The following is a 23,454-nucleotide window of genomic DNA, read 5'->3' as shown; positions in this document are numbered from 1 at the left end:
CTGTCCTGCAGCCATGAGCAGCCATTCCAGCCCAGCAGTGAGCAGTGCCTTTACGCCAGGTAAGGTCACAGCCTGGAGAKGCTGTCCTGAAATCAGCTGCTACTGCATTATTTGTTAGAATTATTATTATTTGGAATAATATTATCACTATAATATGTTTATATTATTTATAATTTATTGTATATCTTCATTGTATCATATATTATATATTTATATACATTTATATGTTTTATATATTTCTATATTCATATATTTATATATAATATAATATTTCTATATAATAATATTTTCTACTTTTATTTTATATATTTATATATTTATATATTTATATGATTTCTATATTTATTTATTTTATATTTTATATATTTGTAAATTTATATAGTTTATATATTTATAGATATTTATATATATTATATATTTTATATATATTTTTATATATATATAGTATATTCTATATAATTTGTATAACATATAATACATCATTTATATAGCATCGTACATTATAATATTAATATAATATAATAAATAAAACAATTAATTAAATGTAATACTATTTAATAGAATATATTATCTAATATGTAATATARTTACTATATTATGTAATATTTAAAACAATTGAATAATATATAATTTATTTAATAGATATTATATATAATATAAATTCTATATATAATACATACCACATATTGTTTTATATGTTGTATAACACAGGGACTGAGGCTCGGACTCCACACTGGTATGCAAAGACATTTATTGCCAAAACCCAGGGCTCTTTAAGCTGTTGGTTTGTTTTGTGTTTACATTYTTGTGAAACACAACAAAGCATCTGAGCCAACCACATAAATCAAGTTAGGAACACGCAGTGGTCAGAACCAGCCACGACACACCACGGTGTGAGCTCTCACCAGCTCTGTATTTGTTTTCCAGGTTATGGAACTTGTTTTTCACCTCTGAGTCATTCCCAGAGTCCTTCTGTGCTTGGCCAAAGTTACAGGAGAGAGCAGGGGTTTTACAGGGGTAACAAGGGCCTTGTTTTATAAGGTTTTATCAGGTTTTATAAGGTTTTATAAGGTTTTACTTATCCCCAGCAGACACCTTCCCTGCATTTCTGCTTGAGGGGTTGTTGCTGTCCACCCACAATCAGAGAGCAGGGAGTTTGTGCTGGGAGTGGTCTGCATGTTTGCCTCTGACAGGTTCCCAGCCCTTTTTGGAGAGCTGTAACTCTGTGTGTTTGGTTGTTTCAGTGCCTACGAGCAGCCCAGCCAGTCCCCCAGCCCCGCAGCCCTGCTCCAGTCACCGCTGCCACAGTTCCCCAGGCAGGACAGGAGCTTCCTGAGCCCTGTGGGGCCACCCCACCCCGCACCCAGCTGTGGATACCTCAGTGAAAACGGGTGAGTTCCTGCCAGGAGAGGCAGCTGCTGGTGAGGAATCACCTCCTTGGGTATGGAGGAAGGTGGGAGTGGGAGTGGTGAGTTCCCAGGGAGCACAGGATCCCCTCCAGTGGGACCCCCCAGGTTTGAAATTCAGGGTTTGAAATTCATAACCTTGACCCTGTCAGACCCTGTGGATGATGGGCTGTGCAGGAACCATCCTTTCCTGGGCTCCTATCCTTGCCCCAGCCACGAGGGAGCTCCTGCAGCTCCAGGCTGAGGGATTTTCTGCACCAGGGCTGAATCAGAGAGCCAAGAAAGCAGCAGGCTCACATCCTCTCCCTCCTTCCAGCTCTGCCTATCAGCCACCCGTGGAGATGTGCCCATCCTTCCCATCCTCCCAGGGCATGGCCCAGGAAAACCCTGCTGCCTACCGGTGCCAGCTGCCCAAACCCTGCCTCCAGTACCCCCAGGAGGGCTTCAAACAGGAGCAGCAGGACCCCCAGTACGAGCAGGCAAAGCAGGCAGGGAGCAGGCAGAGTTACCCAGCAGCTGTGGTGGTGAAACAGGAGCAGGTGGATTATGTGTACGACTCAGGTAAGGCAGTGCCAGCTCCTCCTGGCTGCACACAACGGGCACAGAGGGGTGGACAGCATCTTCAACCCCTTGGGGGACATCCAGGACTCGTGGTCTTGGAGTTTTGAAGTAGCTCAATATCAAGAGGATGTGGATTGGCTCTGCAGCTGGAAAATGAAACAGTTCTGTCTGTTCACTGCACCCAAAATAAGGCTGGGACATTCACCATGTTCTAAGAAAGACTTATTATAATTTATGGAATTATTTTAATGTTTAGAATTATTATAATTTATATACTGTGTATGTATTAATATAATATATATTATAATTATTTATTTACTGTGCACAGTAAATAAATTCAATTCAGAAAACACAAGATACAGAAAAGAAACAAATTTGATCTTTCAAATTGCAGAGCACAGACAGCACCCTACACTACACAGAGAATCATGAACASACTTCCTGCTTGTTCTTAACAAAGCCTTTTTTTTCCTTTTTTTATTTTGTGAAATTTCTAAAATTGGAAGTTTTAGCAAGATAGAAGGTAGGAGGTGATGTTAAATCCATTCAAATCAGATTAAAGCATGCTTTTTTTTYCCCCCAAGGGAATAAGTAGCCAATAGGGAGACTCAAAATTCCTGCTCAGCCCACTCACACCACCAGAAATGAAGAAATTATGTCTCCACTTTTACAGGGAGTTTTTGTCTTTGGGAGTATTTGTGAGCTGGAAGATAGAAGAAAATAAGTGAGGTCAGCTTTGAAGAAATCATACTGAAAAGGAAGAAGGGAAACAGAAGGGAAGGAATCAAATATATTGGACCTTGTACAGAAAAACTGTCTTGGATCCTTTCAGAGAAGGGCTCTGAGCCCTGGCAGAGGAAAGGGGCTCTGGGTGGGCTCAGCTCAGTGCCAGGGTAATGCTTGGTGTCCCTTGGAATATCAGCTTCTCATAGAAACAAGGTACAGAGAACAGAGATTTCAAGGAAAGACAAGAGAAAAATATTTTATTATGCCAAAAATACCTCTCTGATGATGCCAGAACCACCAGGGGATCCTCTTATTTTCCCACAAGGGATAAATCTTATTTTTCCTGCAGACCTGCCCAAAGACTCATTGCTCTGAGATGACAAAAACTTCCCTCTTTCAGAGGGAATGTTGCTTCTGCTTTCCTGATATTTTAATGGCCATCTTGAATTGTTTCCTCTAGCAGAAATAAACACATAAATAAAAATCTCCCGTGAGTACAGAACCCACTGCTGTGGTGGTACTGATATTACATTTCCACTGTGTCCTTCTGTTCACAAAATGTGCAAAACCAGAAAAATGCTTTTTTTTTGTGAGAGTAGTTTATGATTGTAATAACACCCATTCTCTCAGCTCAGAGTATTCTTCCCTGAGCATCAGCAAAATAATCTCCTGGAAGCAATGGCTGGGCACAGGTGTGTGAGGGAAATGTAAATCTTTCCAAAGCTCCCAGTTACAGCTTCCTTTTCAGCTGTGTACAGTAAATAAATTCCATTCAGAAAACACGAGATACAGAAGAAACAAATTTGATCTTTCAAATTGCAGAGCACAGACAGCACCCTACACTACACAGAGAATCATGAACAGACTTCCTGCTTGTTTTTAACAATGGCTTCTTTTTTTTCTTTTTTATTTATTAAACTGTCTGCAAGAATGCCTCGCCGTGATGTGAAAAAGCCAGGGAAACCTGAGACATATAAAATTACCTTTTTGAAATTCTGTTTGCAGATACATTCAGCTCTCCATGTACATCATGGGAAAATGTAATGCCTTCTTACCTGGGAAAACAGAAATGGGTGTAGTTATCTTAAACTAAGATGGGAGAGAGGTTCAAATGTAGCCTGTTGTCCAAGATTTTGTATTAAAATGATGTAGARGTGACTGGCTGGCTGTCCTGGCTGCTCTGAAGGGTGGTGTGTGATGGTGCCACAAACATTTACTACTCCCATTCATGACTGGAAGGATAATGCAGATGAAGTTGTAGTCACCAGTCTGACACAAACCCTTCATGAGGCCCCAAGAGGACTCTGATAGACAGCTGCACTCACCCACTCATCCTTRGGGAACAAGAGCATCCTGCCACCTGGCTTTTTTAATCAATTTTAATTGTTTGTTAATTGTTCTGTAGATGTTCCTGACTGTCCTTCCATGTACATAAACGCTGAGAATTATCCAAGCCATTCAAACACAGAGGATACWTTAGGTGAGAAATGCAGTGGCTGTTTTCTTTTCCCTGCACAGAGTTGCTCTCTGGTTCTACCCTGGCTGCCTGGGACTGCTGATGTTTTCTCTTYCAGGCTGCAGCTATGACAAGCAGATGAGATCCTTCCCTGACGATGTCTGTGTGGTTCCAGAAAAATTTGAAGGTGGGAAGAAAGAATGGCTTGGAGTTTTGGTGTAAGACAGGGTTATTCATCACCATAGCTGAGCCACTTGGCTCATTACACTGTTCTTGCAGGTGTGCTTGTACCCAGTTTTTTGATATTCCATTTTCTGAGCTTTTTTGAGCTTTTTCAGCATAAGTAGCTTAATTGTGATGTGTCAGAGCTGCTCTTGGAAGAGCTGCTTGTGAGTTTGCCACTCTTTTAATATAAACTAAAATATTCCAGGCAAACTTTTGTGACATTGTGAAACGCGCTGGGTTGTGTTATTTTTTTCCTTTTTCCCCCAGTGGTTTTTGCACTGTCATCCTTAGAAACATCTGGTTTGTTCTTCTCAGCAGGAGACATCAAGCAGGAAGGTGGAGGGTACAGGGAAGGACCCCCGTACCAGAGACGGGGATCGCTCCAGCTCTGGCAGTTCCTCGTGGCTCTCTTGGACAACCCAACCAATTCCCACTTCATTGCCTGGACTGGGAGAGGAATGGAGTTCAAGCTCATTGAGCCAGAAGAGGTGAAAACATCGAGGTTCTCTGCAGGCTCAGGGGAATCTCAATCACTCTTTCTGGGGCTGTGGATTCTCAAGGGGCTTTTCCTGTGCCCTGTGAGGCTTCTGCTTACCAGTGATACTCACTAGACCCTGCAGCAATTCCAGGTTTTTAGAAGAGGTCAAATCACTTGAGTGACACAAAAACCAGGTTTAAGAAAGGCTGCATGTACATAAGTTTAGAACCTGAATTATTCACTGAGTCAAATTATCCACTGCTTTTATTTCCCTGGATAATTCACTCTCAAGCTTGCAGTGACCTGTGCTGTTTCATCGTGCTGCATGCTTGAGGCTGATAATGAGATTTGAACCCTACCATTGCAGAAGTTTTCATAAAAATCTGGAAGMAGACATGTCCTAGTCTATCTTTATATCAAAATGACTTTAACTTAAAATGTTAAAACTTTAAATTGAAGTGTAATTTCAAATGCTGCCACATTCCAAAAAAAGCAGGGATACCTGACAGTATCTGGGAGATGTGCCTATAATATTTTGTTCCAATTAGAGCTGCATTTAGCACTGTTCTTGCTGCATTATCAGAATTTATGGACACTTTTAGTGCAGAGAAATTGTATTAACAGGTTGATATCAGCTTACAACAGATTTCTGAGTCTTGTGGACAAAGATGAAAATCATGTAAGAATAGGAAGGCACAGATCTCTTCCAGAGTGTTCCCTCTTGATCTCCTGATAAACGTGGGGACCTTTAAGTGTAACAGGATAAAGCAGCCCTTTAGCACCCTCAAGCTTTCAGTTCTGGAGAGTGAGGAGCAATGGTGACAGTAAATGAGCTCTGTAGTGACCAGAATTTCTCTGTGACACAGAGTGYTTGAGTTCTACTCACGTTAAAAAGCTGCCAAATTAGTGACGAGTCTATTATTGAAATAATAAATAATATATTGAAATAATAAATTGAAATTTGTGTCTCGTGGTGCCATCCATCAAAAGAGAAGCAGCTGGGTAATGTTCTTTTCTGTGGGCTGGGCTCACAGGCATTCCCACAGTCTGATATTTTGTCCTGCAGGTGGCCAGGCTCTGGGGGATCCAGAAGAACCGGCCAGCCATGAACTACGACAAGCTGAGCCGCTCGCTTCGCTACTACTACGAGAAAGGCATCATGCAGAAGGTCAGTRTGCACAGCAGCAGAAAACCTCATGTTCTGAGTATTGCTTCTCTTGTTTGACACTGGCAGTCCTACAGACAGAAAGTCCTGGAGCCAGCCAGGCACCCCAAGCTTCCTCTCCCCAAAACTTCTCTTTTCTGTAGTGAAAAGCAGAAGGCAATGTGTGAGAAATACAACAAAGGAGGAATTATTATTTATTTCTTTTTCTGTATATGTGTGCAGTCAGAGAGTTGGAATTCATGCAGCTTCAAGGAGATATAACCAGTCCTTCCCCTTGGGAGAGAAAGGCTGCCTGGAGCTTGGTCCTGTTGGCAGGGATGGTGTGTGGCACAYCCAGAGCACTGCAGAGATGATGGGGAGTGTGACTGTCACAGAYTGTGACAGTACAGACTGTCCAGGGACCACTGCTGCTGCTGTGACCTGGACAAAGGGTCAGCTGCATCCCAGCTCCCAGGAGCTGCTCCAGGGGAGGTCAGAGCAGCAGAGAAACAAGAGGACAGCACAGGGAAAAATTCACAACTCTAACACGTCTCAGGTCAGGCAGATGTTTGTGCAAGGTGGTGGAATCACCACCCCTGGATGTGTTTTAAAAAAAGATTGGATGTGGGGCTTGGTGCTGTGGTTTAGTTGAGGTGTTGGAGCAGGGGTTGGACTCGAAGACCTTGAAGGTCTCTCCCAACCCTGGTGATTCTGTGATTCCCTGGTGCCGGGCAGCATTGCCCAGTGCTGCCCCTGATCCTGCAGCTCTCTGCTCCTCTCTGCTCCCTGCAGGTGGCCGGGGAACGCTACGTGTACAAGTTCGTGTGTGAGCCCGAAGCTTTGTTCTCCATGGCCTTCCCCGAGCAGCAGCGGCCGGCGCTGAGGGCGGAGCTGGAGCGGCAGATCAGCGACGAGGACACCGTGCCCCTTTCTCACCTGGATGAGAGCAGCTCCTACCTGCCAGACTTTGGGAGCTTCCCTCCTCAGCTCTACAGCAAAGGCTACAGCTACTAGCCCTGCTGGGAGCACGCTGTGCCACACTGGCTGTGCACAGGAGATGATGGGTGGTATGAAATTGGGCTCGGTGCTGTTCCAGGCCAGCACTAAACTCGGGATCCCTGCTTTGGGCAGGACAAGGGTTCAGGGAGCCATGTGGGTAACAGCAGACAGGGCTCTCATGTGCTTGGGGTAAAACTCTCAAAATGTCAGGATGGGGCACGTTCTCAGCCCTGCAGAGATCTTCTATGCAGCAGAACTACAGCTTCAGCAGCCTGCAGACAGATCAAACACACCGGGCACAATCCCTCTCATTGCACAGGGAGGWGATGCTGACCCCCMARSCYTTTTTTTTTTCTAATGTGAGAATGCTACAATGCTGCCGCTGACTCCATTCCTCCAGTACTGAACCTCTGCAGGACCTGCCTGCAGCTCTGACCAGAGGAATTCTGAAGGTCTGACTCACCTTCTTCCCAGGATGGCTGCAGGACAATTGTGATTGTCCTGATTTTGTCACTGATTTTGTGCCTTCCTGGGGAATCCCTGTTGTCTTGTTTGTGCATGCTCCTGCCTTATCACCTCCTTGTTCCTGCCAGGAGATTTTGGTGTTTAGGCACTCTGAGCAGGGTAGGGGCAGGTATTGGCCAGGATTAAAGCAGTCCTGGAGGACACAGCCCAAAACCATTTAGGGGAACTACAAAGGAGCTGGATTGCATTGGTCTGGGGCACAGCTCAAAGCCAATGCCACACTCAGGCAGGGAAGCAGCAAGGCCTGAGACACCAGCTCAGTCTAGTGTTGTGGCTTTTCYAAACTGAAAAACTTCTCCAACAAAAATTCTCAGGATATCTGAAGAGCTGTCAGGCTCGAGAGTGTGCCCACCCTGGGCTTGGCTAGAAAAGTCTGTGGCAAGACAGAAGAAGCTGGTGGAGGTGTGATTAAAAATGCCATACAAAGTAACCTAAACCACACATAGATCTTAATATAGGAATTCAGACTAACCCCACAGATGTTTGCATGTTTGAGGGGAATTCTGGTGTGTTGAAAAGGCAGCTCTCTGCAGTCCAAGGCAGCATATGCAACTTCACTAAACTGGCAGGTTTTCCATAAAAGTAAACATTTACAATGGACACCACATCCTCATTAAGTGGTGTTTCATTTTTATTAGCAGCTCTACCACATTCCCAGTTAAGACAAGGAGCAGTAGAGTGTACCCATACAGAAAAAGTTGTCTACTGCTTCAGATTGGTATTTCAGCTGCTGAATACAGAGCACTTACAATCCTGCCAGCATGGTAGCCTGTAGAGAAAGTTCTGTATATTGATTGCAAGCCTGATTTCCCCTGATGACTCTCCCTGCATGGCTAATGCCAACCCTCCCAGCCTYGTCCCTGAGTGCAAGAGCCATGAAATGCAGCATTCCCTGCCTGAGGAGAGGCCAGAGACTCAGAACAATCTGCTCTGCTGATGCCTTTGAAGGCCCTGGGCAGAGACTTGGTGTTCTGACAGTTGCTGACCCTCCTGCCTTGCCCTGCACCTACCTGGCCAGCACAGTCCCTGTGCACCCAGAAGCGAGGGTGATGGGGAACCCTTCCTTTGCTATAAGCTGCCTTTACTATTTATGAGTGTAAAAATACTATCATGAATAAATTGGTCTGTCTTGGGCCAGTGCAACTCCACTGATTCCCTGACTGGTCCTCTTTCATCTCCTGAGCTTGCTTTGCACATCTTGGCACCAGCTCACAGCTTTGGGAAGCTGATCCAGAGGGATCAGGGATGGATTTTTATTCCTGAATCTCAATGGAGTTCAAGAAATGAACACTTTGCTCCCTTGCCATATTCACAACCAGGCTTGAAAGATCCCCAACAAAATACATATTTTTTACTGATTTAAGGTTCACTTTAAAAGCCTGGTTGAGTGATTTCAAAACATGTGGTACAGAGGGGTGAACACCCATCCCTGGAGGCCACAAGCCAGGTTAGAAGCAGACCCTGCCCAGAGTCCTCCCTTACTGGTTCAGTTGTCAAACACCCCCACCCAACCCCAGAAGGTCACATTCACACAGGACACACACTTTAGAGTGCTTCAGAGAAGTCTGAGAAGGAATCACAAATCACCAAACATCCCCAAAGCACCCCAGACTCATTCTCTTCATTTCAACAATAATTTCAGCAAATGTCCCAGCTTTGGGAAAAAATAAGGTTTCCACAGCTATTGAGTCAAATAGTTTCATCTGTTAGCAACAGAAAAAATATTTTACAGATAGCTTGGGCATGACATAGTACACAGTGGGCAGTCATCTTCTTTTTATACAAGAAACTCACACAATTTTTACAGACATTTTAGCTGTAAGAGCTCATTCTATTACAAAAACTCAACAGCTRTGATGTCACCAAACATTCTTAGTGAAAATAAAGCATATGTCACATTGTACAGGTGGTCTAAACATCTGTAACCACTTACATTTCCAGATGGAACCCTGCTGCAGAGGGGATGTGGTAATTACTGGCTGATAACCAGCCTTCAGCACCCAGGAGATGGGGATGAAGGGGAACACTTGCAGTCTGGACTGTGCCATTGTTCAAATATAATGGACATTCTAACTGGGTTTCAAGAATTTTTCCTGCCTTATCCCAAAGCCAGAGATACTAAATATCTCACTACGTATGGCTTAAATAAAAAACAAATAGTTACATTGAATGGGAAAATGCATAAACWAGGTAAAATAGAGAACAGGCTGCTCCCAAAAGGCAGCCACTGTACACGAGTGGAAGTAGAAATAAATCCCTTTCAGCARGGTAAAGACACAAACTATTTCAGCTTCTATTTGGTCACTCAGAACRCAGTCAGGTTGGTGAACAACCAGTTTTTAACCCCTATTTTTTTGTGTTGTTCAGCTCAGTGCCCAGAATTCTGAGTCTTAGATTCTGTCTCATAGAAGGGGAATCACTAAAGTGCTCCAAGACCCMCTTGTGAGAGGCAGCAGTGGCCTGTGGAGCTGCAGCACATCTGTGCCACAGCTGGGCTGCCCCCTGAGCTCCTGTTCTGCCAAAGCTGACTCCCTGTTCATGGCACAGGTGAGCTTCCTGGGAGTGTCTGTCTTCCAGGACACTGGCAACAGTGCAAAAGTGCCAATCCCACAAATGCAAAAGCAGGCAGAGTCCAGGAGGGAGCCGAGCTCACCGCCGCCGGAACGCGCGCGATATCCGCCAAGCGTTGGGCTCCTCGTAGCGGTTGTAGAGGGGCTCCAGCCGCTGCTGCTTCTTCTGCTTGCTCAGCTTGGTGGGATCAGAAACCTTGAAGAAAGCTGGGGCAAATTCCACCAGCCAGCGAGGATCRATCGTGGTCACCTCACGCATGTACTCCTTGGTGGTCAGCACCAGCTCATGATACACCACCCTGYRAAAAGGGACAGCAGCTCTGGRAATCAGCTTTTCCAAACAAGAAGCRACAAGACAAGACCTCATGTGGACTCTCCTGAAGATTCTCCTGTGCCTGACAAAGACCTGACTATAAAAKATTRAGAACTTTTTTTACTGAAACATTTTATTCAGTTTCAGTCCCTGTTTTTGAAAGAACACATCAGTAAATGGCTCATTTATACTGCAGGAAGCATATGCACACACTGAACTAGATAAGCTTGCTCCTTTTATCTCCTTTATCTTCTTCAGCAAAAGGCTCCTTTTAAGCTACAGTGCACACTCCAGAAGAACTATCCCTATTTTCCCCCTCCTGCTTCACAATACTCTTCAGCACAGAATTCCTTCATTTCATTTAAAACAATCCTCTCTCCCTCTTCAAACACTAAGTGTTTTAAGCTCAGTTCCACACAACTGCAAACTTCAGGCCTGGCTTTGTCTCCAACAGTCAGTCTCATCTATGCACAGGCACTAAATTTTGCAGCAGAGACAAAAGCAGACTTGAAACTTTCCTCACTCTGCTCATTGCTAAGAAATCAGCATCCTCTGCTCAGATCTGCAGTCCACAAACAGCACACACCACGATTTGTTTATAAAACCTGAAGAGAAACAGGAAATACCATGCTATTGCCTCTCTTACCATTCTGGCTGCCTGTTGAAGAGAGCACTGGATGGGTGGATGTAGACTACTTGTTGGTCAATGAGTGTCCGATAACCTTCCTGGGGATCCTTCTTTGCTGCATTTCTGAAGAAACCGCTACAAATGGCCTTCTGGACCCTGACTGTCGCCTTCCCACAAGAAACCACATCCAGCTTGTGCCTGCCACACAAGAATTAGAGAAGAAAACATTTCCAGATTTGAAAGCAGCTACCAAGATTAGTTTGGCATATTTTCTTTAGCTATTACAATGTAAGAACAGTAAGAAACAAAGTCAGTTCTTGTCCTTGACATGCTTACCTGTCCATAATTCCCAACATCTGCTTGCGAATGTCCTGCGCCCGGCGTARGGATCGGGCCTGGATAAAATTTTCATAGCACCAGGGATTTGAAAACTTATTGTTCTTCCAGGAATTGTACACAGCCAGCAGGGTGAGGTGGTCACCTTCTGTTTGATGGAACTTGGCTTTCTTTTGATCAGCAAGTGCTTGTTTATCCTAACACATAAAACACATATCAATCAGATATCTACGTCATGGAGAAAATCCCAGGAAAATACGAGTGACACAGGCTCCTTGTGATTCATACCATGACATTTTAAACCTATAATGAAACAGATGATATGAGATTAAACAACACAAAATGTTGAGTGGTGAGTGACTAAGGATCAAGTGATGAGACTCTAAAGTTCACTAGAGCTACTCGAAGTCAAAACTATGCATGCATGAAAGCCTACAACTGTTCTTGTCAAAGAGAYCTCATGTCGACTCTCCTAAAGATTCTCCTGAGGGTGAAAAGGACCTGACCATAAAAGATTAAGAACTCTTTTTTACTGGAACATTTTATTCAATTTCAGTCCTTAATTCTGAAAGAACACATCAAAGTAAGTGGCTCATTTATACTGCAGGAAATGCACACACTGAACTAGTTTTCTTACTGCTCTAGAAATAACTTCAGTTACTCATCAAGAAATGTGCTGCAGCAGTAGGTTTGAGCCTGGTGATCCACACACCACTTCCCACTTCTCCCATCTGCACATAAAACATGAATCAAATACTGCAGCCACATAGATCACAACTGAAGTTAACAGACTACATTGCAGAAGTAATGGGTCCAAGACAAACCTGATCCCACCACAGCAGAGTCTGCTGTTCACTGTGTTAAAAAAAAAAGCAGCACAGTATAGAAGAAACACTTTTTGTGTATCTGAAAATGCAATGGCAACCTGAACTTCAGAGCTGGGACTGACTTAGGCTGTACATGTTTATTGGAAAATGGGAGACAGATTTAAGACTTTTCACTTCTACCTTCCCATCTGCAAAGAAACTGCCTATGCTGCAGCTACAGGCCCTAAAATGAACAAGAACATCGGAGAAGTAATGAACACGCAAATGGTCTGTTTCACCAGGTTTCTTTTGGCAAACATGCTCCCTCTTAACCCCTGAGACATTCTCACCAAAGCCATCCAGACTGTAACTCTGCTGCGTCTTGGCTCAGTGCCTCACCTTTGGCCTGTAGAACACGTTCTGCACAGACAGCATGGAGACTATTGTCAACATTTCCTCGCTGCATCCCAGATGTACAGACATGATCAACATCTTACACAGCATGGGCTCCAAGGGGAATTCTGCCATCTGCAAGAAACATGTGTCAGGGCATTCTGTGACATCTTGGAAAAACATTGAGTCTGCTCAGTGAAAAAAAAAGTAATGCCCTTTCTTTCAAATTTACTTTCCAAAGAGGTGTACTTGACCCAGAATAACTTTACTCAACATGAAGCAAATTATTTGTCTGTATTCACTATCACAAGAATATCCCAATGTTTACAGGAAATTTTCAGACATTCATAAATGTAAACTTATGAATAAGGAGGAACACTATAGCTGCTCCTTAAAAAGCAGAAGGCCTGTGGTAAATGAAAAGCTACCAATAAAACACAAGGGAGTAACAACAAAAGGGAACAACAATACTAGGCAAGGCCTGCTGTGACTGTTTCATGTCATCCCCTAAATATTGGCACCCCAGGCAGTGGGCAGAGCTATTTTATTTTGCCTACCCTGCGCCCAAGTCGAGTGAGCAGCCCCTCATCATCCAGAGCTCCCAGGGTGTAGAGCTGCTCCATGGCAGTTATCAGAGTTTCCATGGGGGGAGCATCCATGAAGTCAAAGGACAGCAAATCGTTGATGCCCATAGCCTGGGAGGGATCAGAGAAAACCAAAGTTAAAGCGCAGAGAAGGAAGACAACAAACTCCAACCAGAGATACAGCACCAAACAGTGAGGCACTACAAATGTTTAAGCAATCCCYGCCTCATGTCCTTATCCTGACTGCAGGTGCCGTCACAAACACACAACAAGCAAGATGATTCAGTTGAGAAACACAGGCTAAATGCTSCTTTTGATGACTTCCTGCCTTGTAAAGCAGTGTGGCCTGACACCTCCACAGGACATTAAATATACTCCCAGAGCTTTCCCAGCTGTGACTGGGTTAATCCAGTTCACAGACTTACAGAGGGATGGTACACACTTAGACATGACCAAGTTTGCAGCTCTAAACCCACTCTAAAACAATGTGTCTCATCTGTTAACAATATAAATGTACCCTACATAGGAAAATGTTACTGCTCTTTAAATTCATAATTTAGGTGGATATCCAACAGAATAATCCTCAACAGAAAAACACAGGAGCAAGCCCAGTGCCTGAGAATTGCTTCTGTTGAAGTCTCCTTTCCAAAACACCTCTGCTTACTAGAAGGACCTGAAATTACAGCAGTACTTCCTGACACTCATTTATYGAAACAATGATCATGCTGGGTTTTTACAAGCTGGTGAAACACCTACCTTCAGGGAAAGCACTGTACTGGCCAGATTTGTTCTCTGGATTTCAGGCACGTTGGTGGTCAGCATTTCATCTCGATAGGCACGTTCTGTATATAACCTGTAGCATTTTCCTGGGCCTGTTCTCCCAGCCCTTCCTGCACGCTGCTTTGCTTGAGCCTAAAGGTAACAAGGCATCTCAGTGAACAGTTAAAACAATTAAAATAAAATAATTATTCACAATTTTATTTGTATTGACAGAAAAATTTTCAATACAACACAGGAAAGGATGTATTCCTTAGGCACAGTCTCAAGGAGCCACATGGAGCTATCAAAAATGAGGTTTTATCATTGCCTCATTTTGCTCATATTGCTTGAATGCCACATTGGCAAGACACAACACCCAGGGGGACAGCCAAACACAGAAATACCTACCTGTGAAATTGGTGTCACCACCAGCTGGTCAATTCCAGTCTTGGAGTTATAAACTTTTTGCTTCACAAAGCCAGGATCAACTACGTAATAGATTCCATCAATTGTCAAAGATGTCTCTGCRATGTTGGTGGCAATGACAACCTGCAAATCACAGTTTGAGTCAGCATCAGCTCTGTGTCAGGCTGCCAAGCCAACCCCACCATTCAACATCATCTATTGGTGTAATATGTGCAGTTTGGTATACATGCAATCACTGTAATTTAATGTTGAAAGGAGAAGTGTGTTCACAGGGAACAGAAGGACATGTTATCCACAAAGATGGAGAGGTTTCAAGTATCTACCTTTGCTTAAAATTTGGGGCAAAAAGGGAAAAGCATGAAAAAATCCACAGTTAAAAGCTAGAGAAAGCCTGCAAGCAGACTGCACTGACTTCAGGAAGATTTCTACTTATCACTCAAGACACAGCCTGTATTTAGAGAAAAATCTTCCTGAGAATATATCTCTAGATATTCACTAGTTGCTTGGTAGGAATTTACCTCCATCCAACAGGAACTGCATTTAAATTTTAAGATTAACTAAAGTTAGAATCCTTTAAAGACAGAATTAAATAACACACCAAGAACATTCCAGAGATTGGCTACACCAGATGTTTTTATCCATCCTTTCAAAGACTTAAATAACTTGGTATGTATACAACCAAAAACTTGCTCTAAGCTGTAAATCCTCTTTTCTCCAAAAACTGCATCATTTCAGCAGTGTAATACACCCCACTATTAAAATGCATCAGCAGAAGATGAAGGCACACAGATTAAATTACCTTTCTGCTCCCTGGTGGGGCTGGGTCAAAGATCCTGGTTTGCATTTCACTGGGTAAAGCTGAATATACTGGTAGGATAATTAACTCTGGAACATCAGGTCCTAGAGATTTCATCCTTTCATAGAGGATTTCACAGGCAGTGTCAATCTCTTCCTGGCCAGTTAGAAAGACTAAAATGTCACCTGCACAGGAAGTAAATGAGAATATCCACAGATTCAATTCTGTTTAGTACAACTCCTGCATTACCATGTTCCCATTCCTCACCATTTCTATTGATAAGGATCCCCAAATTTTGTTAGCCCTTGAGCACCAACTYTCAGCCAGAAACAACAAACTTCAGTTTTTCACCCAACTTTTTTGACATTTTAGTTACTGTATTTGCAAACAAGAAAGGATAGTCCTGGCAGCATTTTGTTCACATTACTGACATGACCCATGACTTATAGAAAGACCTTACTTAGCGGTCTTTAAATCACCAACAACCCAAGACTCCACTCACCTGGTGGCTCTGTTAAATGGATCTGCATTACTGTAATCAGACTGGCATCCAAATAATCTGTCTCTGGCTCTTTTGTGTACAGAATTTCTACTGGGTACGTTCTGCCAGGAATTGTGAAGATTGGTGCTTCATAGAAATACTGAGAGAATTTCACAGCATCCAGAGTTGCTGATGTCACTATCARCTTCATATCCTGCCGTTTCTGCACTGTCTGTGGTAGGACAAAGTTCTCAGGTCATTTATTGCCTTTGGAACTATTAACATATAGCACTTGATTAAAGTCAGAGAAATATAATCAGTAATATAAGGTGTTTTAATATCTGAGTAAAGGGGCAGCTCATCTCAGTACCCAGAATTTCAGAAAATTGACCATGGGATCCCATTTGAAGCCTTTCTTAGAAGYATTATCACAAGAAAGCTTTTGGCAGAGAAAGATGAACAAAGCAAGAACACTGCCCTGCTTATCCACCATTATGAACACCCAGGATGGCCAATTCTCCTTGTTTCTGCTGCATTTTGCTCGCTCTGCCTTCACACAGAGGCTCATTTCACCAAGATTCAGTCCACAAACCCTTACAGAGCATTTGCTCTGCTTTGGAAGAGACTCTTGCAGCACACGTATGAACCTGACTCGTGTGACCTCCCCTTTGCCTGTGCTCTCCTACCCACACAGAGGACACTGAAGCAGTAAAAATMCAATTTTTACTGCATTACCTTTTTCAGGAGGCCAAAGAGCACATCTGTATGTATGGTTCTCTCATGGGCCTCATCCAGCATGATAATGGCATACTGGGTCAGATCTGGATCAATCAAGCACTCTCTCAGTAACATTCCATCYGTCATGTATTTGATGACAGTTTCAGGGCTAGTGCAGTCTTCAAACCGAATGGTGTAGCCAACCTGGAAGGAAAGAGTTGCACAGAAACAAAATTTACACAAYTATCAGCCTCGTTAACTCTCAATTTGATTATTCCACAAACTCACTTCAGAGCCTACAAGGGAATAGATACATGGACACACAAGAAAACTAGCTCCAGTACTGGTTTTTCCTACTTTTCCTCATGCTTATTTTGGCATGTTCTTCAACATGGAAATTCACCTCTTGTCCCAAGCAGCAACCAAATTCCTCTGACACCCTCTTGGCAACAGACATTGCAGCCACTCTGCGAGGCTGAGTACATCCAATCTTYCCTCTCGAGGTGTATCCTGCCTCAGCCAGGTATTGAGTAATCTGGGTTGTTTTCCCAGATCCTGTCTCTCCAATAACAATCAGAATCTGGTTGTCATGCACAGCCTAGAAAAGGTCAGAAAACATAAACTTGTCAAAATTWAAAAAAAAAMCAGAACAAACCAAACAAATTTAGCATGGTCTGTCTAGGACTAGATTTGAGCACCTATTGCTCTTGCTTCAGTTGACCCAGACCAAAAATCATARAAGTATTCCTACTGATCAAATCAGCAACCTGTTGAACTGCTCAGCTGACTTATCCCTTGCCCACATGATCTTAGTATCAATTCTGACTTACATCAATAAATATCTGGGACTTTATTAAAGTATACAGTTATATATTACTTTAAAATACATATTATGTTTATATAAATATATATTGTGTCATATTTAAAGTTCTGCACTTCAAATTATCAGCTGGCTACTCACCTGCCAAAAAGCTAAACCAAGACTATTATAAATTACTGCTTGCTCAAACCAGAATGCTTTTTCAAGAGTCTTACTTGTATCAGCTGCTCCTTCAGTCTGAARATTGGGAGGCTCTCTCTCTGTTCAATGATGGAAAGCTGGGTCTTTTTGCCATAAGAAGCTTTGTTGCCACCAAAAGCATGTTTCTTCCACTCTGGGATATCATTTGGCATCATCCCAATACCTCTCATGTTTGCAGCTATTTGTCTTCCATCCACTAGAACAGAAACAATTTCACCATTACACCTGGGTTCATRCAGCACAGACCCTGATGATCCTGCTCCAATTGCTCCACCATCCAGGCCTTCTGTTCTGTGTGTTTAAATGTTTTTTTAAGTTCCTTCACGTATACCCCCACTATTACGGGATATACTTGTACACTTCCCTTGACATTCCTATTTCCATKTCAGTGRAAAARCATTTCTTCTTTGATTCACTTTTAAAGTGTGGCAGACAAACAAAATATCAAGGCACTTCTCCCGTGTGGCTCAACTAGCATAAAAAAGGCACAGTTTTACCTGTGCTCACACATACCATCAGGGAGAGGATCCACCCAGTGTGTGTTGAGGCCCATGGGGATAGAATCCATCTCTGCTTCTCTCTGGGCTTGTTTAAGTTCTCGCCTCTCTTTAGCTAAAGCACTTTGCATCATTGCAGCCTGGGACAAGGAACCATCTGGATTCTGGAAAGCAAGAAGAAAARACTTCAAGCACTATCCCATTCCTTCAACTTCAATTATCTTTCTGTTGCCACTGTCCTTTAGAAACATCTTCTGAAAATGCTTTAAAAATATTAAATTTTGTTTATTAGATTTTTAGGATTATTTCCATTAGGMTAGCCTCATACACTTTCATGGTCATAACTAATAAGGAGCATCCTTACACTGTCCAGTCAGAAGGATTATGGGCACAACCAGCAAAAAACATTTCTCTTCTACCTTCTACTTTTAAAAGATAAGAAAAACTGGAATAGAGAAAAGTATATTCTAACACACTTATATAAAATGGAATTTCAGTTCTGTTATTCCATTCCGCTGTCACCAGTTAAGTTAGAACCCAGCTTTATAAGGAAGGAGTTTCAGTTCAATGGTTATGTTTTTCAGGGCTCTCAGTAATGTGCAGATGGGAAAATAAACAAATTCCCAAATATTTACTTAAATAAATCAAGAACATTGGTTTTAGCCCTGTAAATCTCTTACCTTTACTATTTTAATGGGACTCATATCCATGCTCTGTTTAGTGTGACCTCGAAGAAAYGGTGGCTCTTCTTCAACCAGCTCAATCTCAAGATCCTCATCTAAAATCCACAATTGATAAGTTATAGAAAAGAGAAACATATTTTGGGTATGTAAAAGTGCCTCTTCAAACAATGCTTCCTGGGTATTCTTGGTTATGAGGTACTAAAGTTTTACAAGTGAAAACACTGCAAATAAAAATGCACAGAAAGGGCACATCCAAATAATAATAATCTAATAATTGTCTCCAATAATACAGTCAGAGGAACTCTAGTTCCAAATGTACAAGATGACAGCAAATTGTGAGATGCTTTGCAGTTACTTATATCACCAATACCTTTTGGAATCAAAATACATCCAGAAAAACAAAAATTTACAATACTAAGACTACTGGGAAATATTACCTTCTTCATCATCGACTTTAGGAAGAATCCCAGTCTCCTCATCAAAGTCAGGAAACTCTTCCTTGGAAAGCACATTAGCTGCAATCATCTGGGAACAGGATGAATACAACATGAGTATGTCCCCATGAATGACCACAACTCACATCTATGACTCAGTTCTAACCCTATTCCTGTAAAACAGGAACAAAGGAATGGYCCTATATCCTGGCACACCTCATCCCAATCATCCAGCCTCTGACCAACAGTCCTTTTGTTATTCCAAATTGCATCGAAGCAGTCTCAAAACAGAAGACAGCAATTAAGGACTAAGTTACACAATAAATTAATCCAGGAGTTGTATCCTAGTTCATAAAACTCCCTGGCAACTTTGACTGACATCTTATTTCCCTGAATGCAACACACACCTGTTTGATTTCCCATTTCTCCGGGTCTGAAATTCGGGTGAGACGTTTCCGTTCCAGGCTGTCATCCTCCACCTCTGGAGCATTCACCAGGGACAAGTGACTGGGTCTGTCTGGGTTTCTCATYGAGGTTTCTTCATTGATTTCTCCAACCAGGTTTCTCCTACGGTTTGGGTTCAAGTCTTCTCCAGTGTCTTGATCAACATCCTACRTTAGATGGATTGATTATCAATCAGCTCTACACATCTCCTTACCTATCAATTCTGGACATTCTAATGACATTCTAATGTCATTAACAGCCCATTGACAGAAAATGCTGGTTTGTAGGCTTGATATTTTTTTCAGCAGGCACTACTAGTTCCACCCAGGTGTGGAACACTCTATTCTGCCTTGGCAATAGTAGYGATTTAGTTTAAAATTAAAAGTTTCTCTCCTACTAAAAAAGGATGACAAACAGCAACAGCTTGAAGTTTGCCATGCCCTGCCTCTTTGCTATCATGTCAAGTCAAGAAATTGTTAGAAATGCTGCATCAAAACTATGAACCTACAGAAAACAAGTAAACAACAATAGGCCACTTAAAAACTGAGTTACTGTTCTGTATTTAACTCCCACTTGAATGGTTGTGTATTGGTTTCTAGCAAAAAGAGTAAAATATAGCAAAAAGAGGCATAATTTTAAGAATTTTAGCATCTCTGTACCTTCATGCTCAGACTGGTTTTGGATCCAGTGAAGGATAACACTTTGACTTTCACCCTTTGTCCTTTGCTCACAACATCAGCAACATTGGCAACCCGTCCCTCTCGTCGCAGCTCTGAGATGTGGACCAAGCCTTCCCAACGTTTCCTGGGGATGAAACAGAGGGGCATGAGAGGGGCACATGAGAGGGATTGACAGTCCCTCAGACCATTCAGAATCTAAATTAAAATATTTTGCTATCAACTGATTGTTTGTATGGGCTCGCAAACTGGTTTTTGTAATGAGAATTTTATCATTCTCTGCTATAAATTTATTTTTCTGAAACAGTCCTTGAGCTTGACATCAAAGCCCAGCATAGCCTCATAATATCTTGAAGGTATTAGCAGAAAACTCAGCTGAAATAGGAGCAGATTTATTGTGAACACCAAATGGTACCTCAGTCCTTCCAGCTGCACAAAGCATCCAAACTGCATTATACTGGTGACTTTGCCRTTGTAAATGTCCCCGATGGAAGGCTCCTCAGCTGGTGGACGGTCTATGTGCTTGTCTCTCCACCTCTCGTGGCTCCTTTCATAGTACTTGTCTCGATCCTTACGGTCCTTACTGGGACTCCAACTTCTGCTCCTTGACCTGTATCTGGATTTTCCCCTGTTCTTATCCCAAGTCCTGGAACGAGATCTGGAGCGAGATCTGTGYCTTCGCTTCCTGTCCCTGCTCCGGCTTCGGCTCCTCTTCCTCTTCTTCGCCCTAACAAACAAATATTCCATCTTTGCAGTGAATTTCCACCTCAGAACAGAGTGAGCAGGCAATGACAGCTGAAATCTTCCCTCCACACATACCAGACACCTACCGATGGTCGCTGCCCCTTTGCTTGCCCTGCCTGTCTGCACTGGGCATCAGAGCTTCGAGTTCTTTCAGGGCATCAGCTGCCACTTTCACATCATCTTCATCCAGCATATTCTGCAAAACCAGAAAACTGTTCTGTAAAAGGGCTGATAAAAAGCCTATCACAAAGAATTAATTAAAGAATAATCATCATATGTGTATCTACTTAGAAAGAGTCAAAGATAAAAAGAAATCAGACTCAATTTGTGATGTAGAAAAAAAGTAATAAAGCTCTCACCCTATTTTGCCACAATATTGCGACAATTCTGCTTTTATACAAAACAAAGCTCCATCTCAATGCCCCAAATTATTACAGAAATAAAAAATGCAAGTGTGTCACAGCATCTCAATATAMAAATTTTTAACTAGCTTGYAACACATCCTTACTTTATGTAAGGRAGGCCAGGGTACAAATTTCATGTYACAAGAGTCTCATCATCCACATATTCTGCCAAACAGAATCAATATGGCAATTGCTAACAGCTACTCTTTGCAGTCACACATCAATGTGTAGTAACATCAACCTTCCTGTTCCACACTTAATTTCTCATAGTTCACATTTATCTATGCAGTAGACAAAGAAAAAAGGTTGAAACTAACTAGGAAAGAAAGAAGAATTAGTTTTCACAGTGACAAAAGAAATCTGAAATTATCACCTTACCCTGATGTTGGGATTGTCTGGCCTGCAAAGGGCTGGATACAATTCCCTCAGCTTCTCTTTCTCTGATTTGGGTTTGACAACTGCCTCTGATTTTGAGATTTAAAAAAAAAAAAGGCACAATGAAATACAAAGCTTACAAGTACTGCAACAATTCACTCTTGATTTTTCTATAATTTAATACAAAGTTTAATTCTCATCTGAACACAAAGATTAATACAGTTTTTACAGAGATTCAATTCAAGGAATACTGTGTTACCCTCCTTCAAATAAAATTCTGATTATTAGTGAATATGTGAAAGACTGAATACTCTGAGCAGCACACTCACAATAACAACAGTAAGATTCATGGAGCAATAGGATTTACCTTACAAGACTAAAATAGAAACTGCATCAATCCCACCAAAAGCTGAGCCAGTGGCTCCACGTACCTTTGCTCGTGGATGGTTTTGCTGGAGGCCGCATTGTCTGGATGAGACGCAGCAAGTTACTAATGAGGGAATCCTGAAAAAGTTAATAAAAAACTTTCASAAATGACTGCAAGACTTTCATTATTACAATGCACGAGTGACGGTTTATTCGCAGGACAGAAAAACCTCAATTCTGAAGATGCAGATTGATTTTTAGAAAATATCACTGAACTTCGTGTACATCTAAAAAGGCATAAGCTGAACCTGAAAATTATTATACTAATTTAATCTAAGTGACTTTTCCATTAGTCATTTTTAGTCATTCATTTATACCAACTACACTTATGTCTGAGGAATCAATAATCACAGCATATAAACATCATAAGAAGACTTATGACAACATCTGCCTTCACGAAAAGTTGTTTCTTCCATATTTTATATGCTTAACAAACAGTAAGCAGTTCAAGTCCTCAGGAAGATGCTTTTCAAAGACAACAAATATTTTAAAAAATAAGAGGAAAGGGGAGGAAGGAGAGGCAGGAACATTAGAAGTTAAGTAGTACATAGTTTTCCAATTGAAGAAAAGCAATAATCACTTCTCATAAATCTCTCTTCGAAACAGAAAGCTCTATAAAATATACCACAACAAGAAGAACATAAATAACGTTCAGGTCTCACTTACAGTGAACTCCGCACCATTCTTTAGAAGAATCGCTTTAAATGTGTCAAACGTGGTATTTTTCTCAGCAAGGCTTATCACAAACTCGGCTGTGAGGAAAAGGCATAAAGTAAATTAAAGCAAGCAGCTAAAGAGCTGKGTAAGGACTGCACATGGGGACAGAAGGTGCTCTGGCAGCGCGGGGACCAAGSCAGGCCCTGTGCCCGCTGCGGGCCCGAGGGGGCTTCACCTCAGCCCCCTCCCTGGGAGCCAACAACCAAGCGCTCCCTCAGGCTCACGATAAGTATTTTTGAGAAAAAACACTGTTCTTTTTCGTCTAAATTCGAAAAACACCTTCACAAAACGCGTCCGGCCCAACAGAAAGGGCTCCAGCGGCCCTCCCCACGACACTCCCCGGCCGCCCGCCCTCAGGCCGCGCCCGCCCCGCTCACCCAGGTCCTTGTCGTTGATGCCCAGGTGGTTGTCGAGCTCGGTGCACACTTTGGAGACCAGCGACAGGTACTCGAGCTTGGCGAGCTCCTCGGCCGCCGCCAGCTCCGCCATGGCCGCCACAGAAACTTCCGGAGAGCGGCGGAAGCGGAGCCGTGACGGGAGCGGGGCGGGGCGGGGACAGAGAGGCGGGGGCGGGACAGAGCGGAGAGACCGGGACAGAGCGGAGAGACCGGGACAGAGCGGAGAGACCTGCCGGGGGCGGGACAGAGCGGAGAGACCGGGACAGAGCGGGGAGACCGGGACAGAGCGGAGAGACCGGGACAGA

At 42.7% G+C, this 23,454-nt stretch overlaps 2 protein-coding genes across 2 annotated transcripts in view; one reads left to right on the top strand and one right to left on the bottom strand.

Moving 5' to 3' along the window:
• The window catches only part of ETV4 (ETS variant transcription factor 4), a 10,635-nt gene extending 3,306 nt beyond the window's left edge, over window positions 1–7,329 (top strand). The window contains 8 exon segments of the mRNA XM_057379515.1: window positions 5–59; window positions 1,245–1,391; window positions 1,723–1,967; window positions 4,099–4,173; window positions 4,268–4,336; window positions 4,690–4,862; window positions 5,919–6,020; window positions 6,789–7,329. Of these exon segments, the coding sequence (XP_057235498.1) occupies window positions 5–59; window positions 1,245–1,391; window positions 1,723–1,967; window positions 4,099–4,173; window positions 4,268–4,336; window positions 4,690–4,862; window positions 5,919–6,020; window positions 6,789–7,010 (1,088 nt within the window). The 3' untranslated portion in view covers window positions 7,011–7,329.
• A 2,296-nt stretch (window positions 7,330–9,625) lies between these two features.
• DHX8 (DEAH-box helicase 8) lies at window positions 9,626–23,448 on the bottom strand. The gene is made up of 23 exons (XM_057379514.1): window positions 23,129–23,448; window positions 22,701–22,786; window positions 22,040–22,112; window positions 21,612–21,697; window positions 20,916–21,025; window positions 20,501–20,812; window positions 20,068–20,212; window positions 19,372–19,575; window positions 18,968–19,055; window positions 18,528–18,625; window positions 17,864–18,011; window positions 17,365–17,546; window positions 16,733–16,927; window positions 16,348–16,533; window positions 15,634–15,844; window positions 15,135–15,316; window positions 14,318–14,458; window positions 13,907–14,062; window positions 13,124–13,261; window positions 12,573–12,701; window positions 11,368–11,564; window positions 11,050–11,229; window positions 9,626–10,389 (listed from the first exon to the last, which is right to left on the bottom strand). The coding sequence occupies exons 1-23, from the start codon at window positions 23,238–23,240 to the stop codon at window positions 10,170–10,172; spliced, it is 3,579 nt and encodes a 1,192-aa protein (XP_057235497.1). The 5' UTR covers window positions 23,241–23,448; the 3' UTR covers window positions 9,626–10,169.
• Between the last annotated feature and the right edge of the window lie 6 nt (window positions 23,449–23,454).

This window comes from Malurus melanocephalus, unplaced genomic scaffold (assembly GCF_030028575.1).
Source record: "Malurus melanocephalus ecotype Western Australia unplaced genomic scaffold, MMel_1.1 scaffold_411, whole genome shotgun sequence".
Lineage (NCBI taxonomy): Eukaryota > Metazoa > Chordata > Aves > Passeriformes > Maluridae > Malurus > Malurus melanocephalus.
The sequence above is the reverse complement of the archived record's forward strand: the minus strand, read 5'-3'. Positions and strand labels throughout refer to the sequence as shown.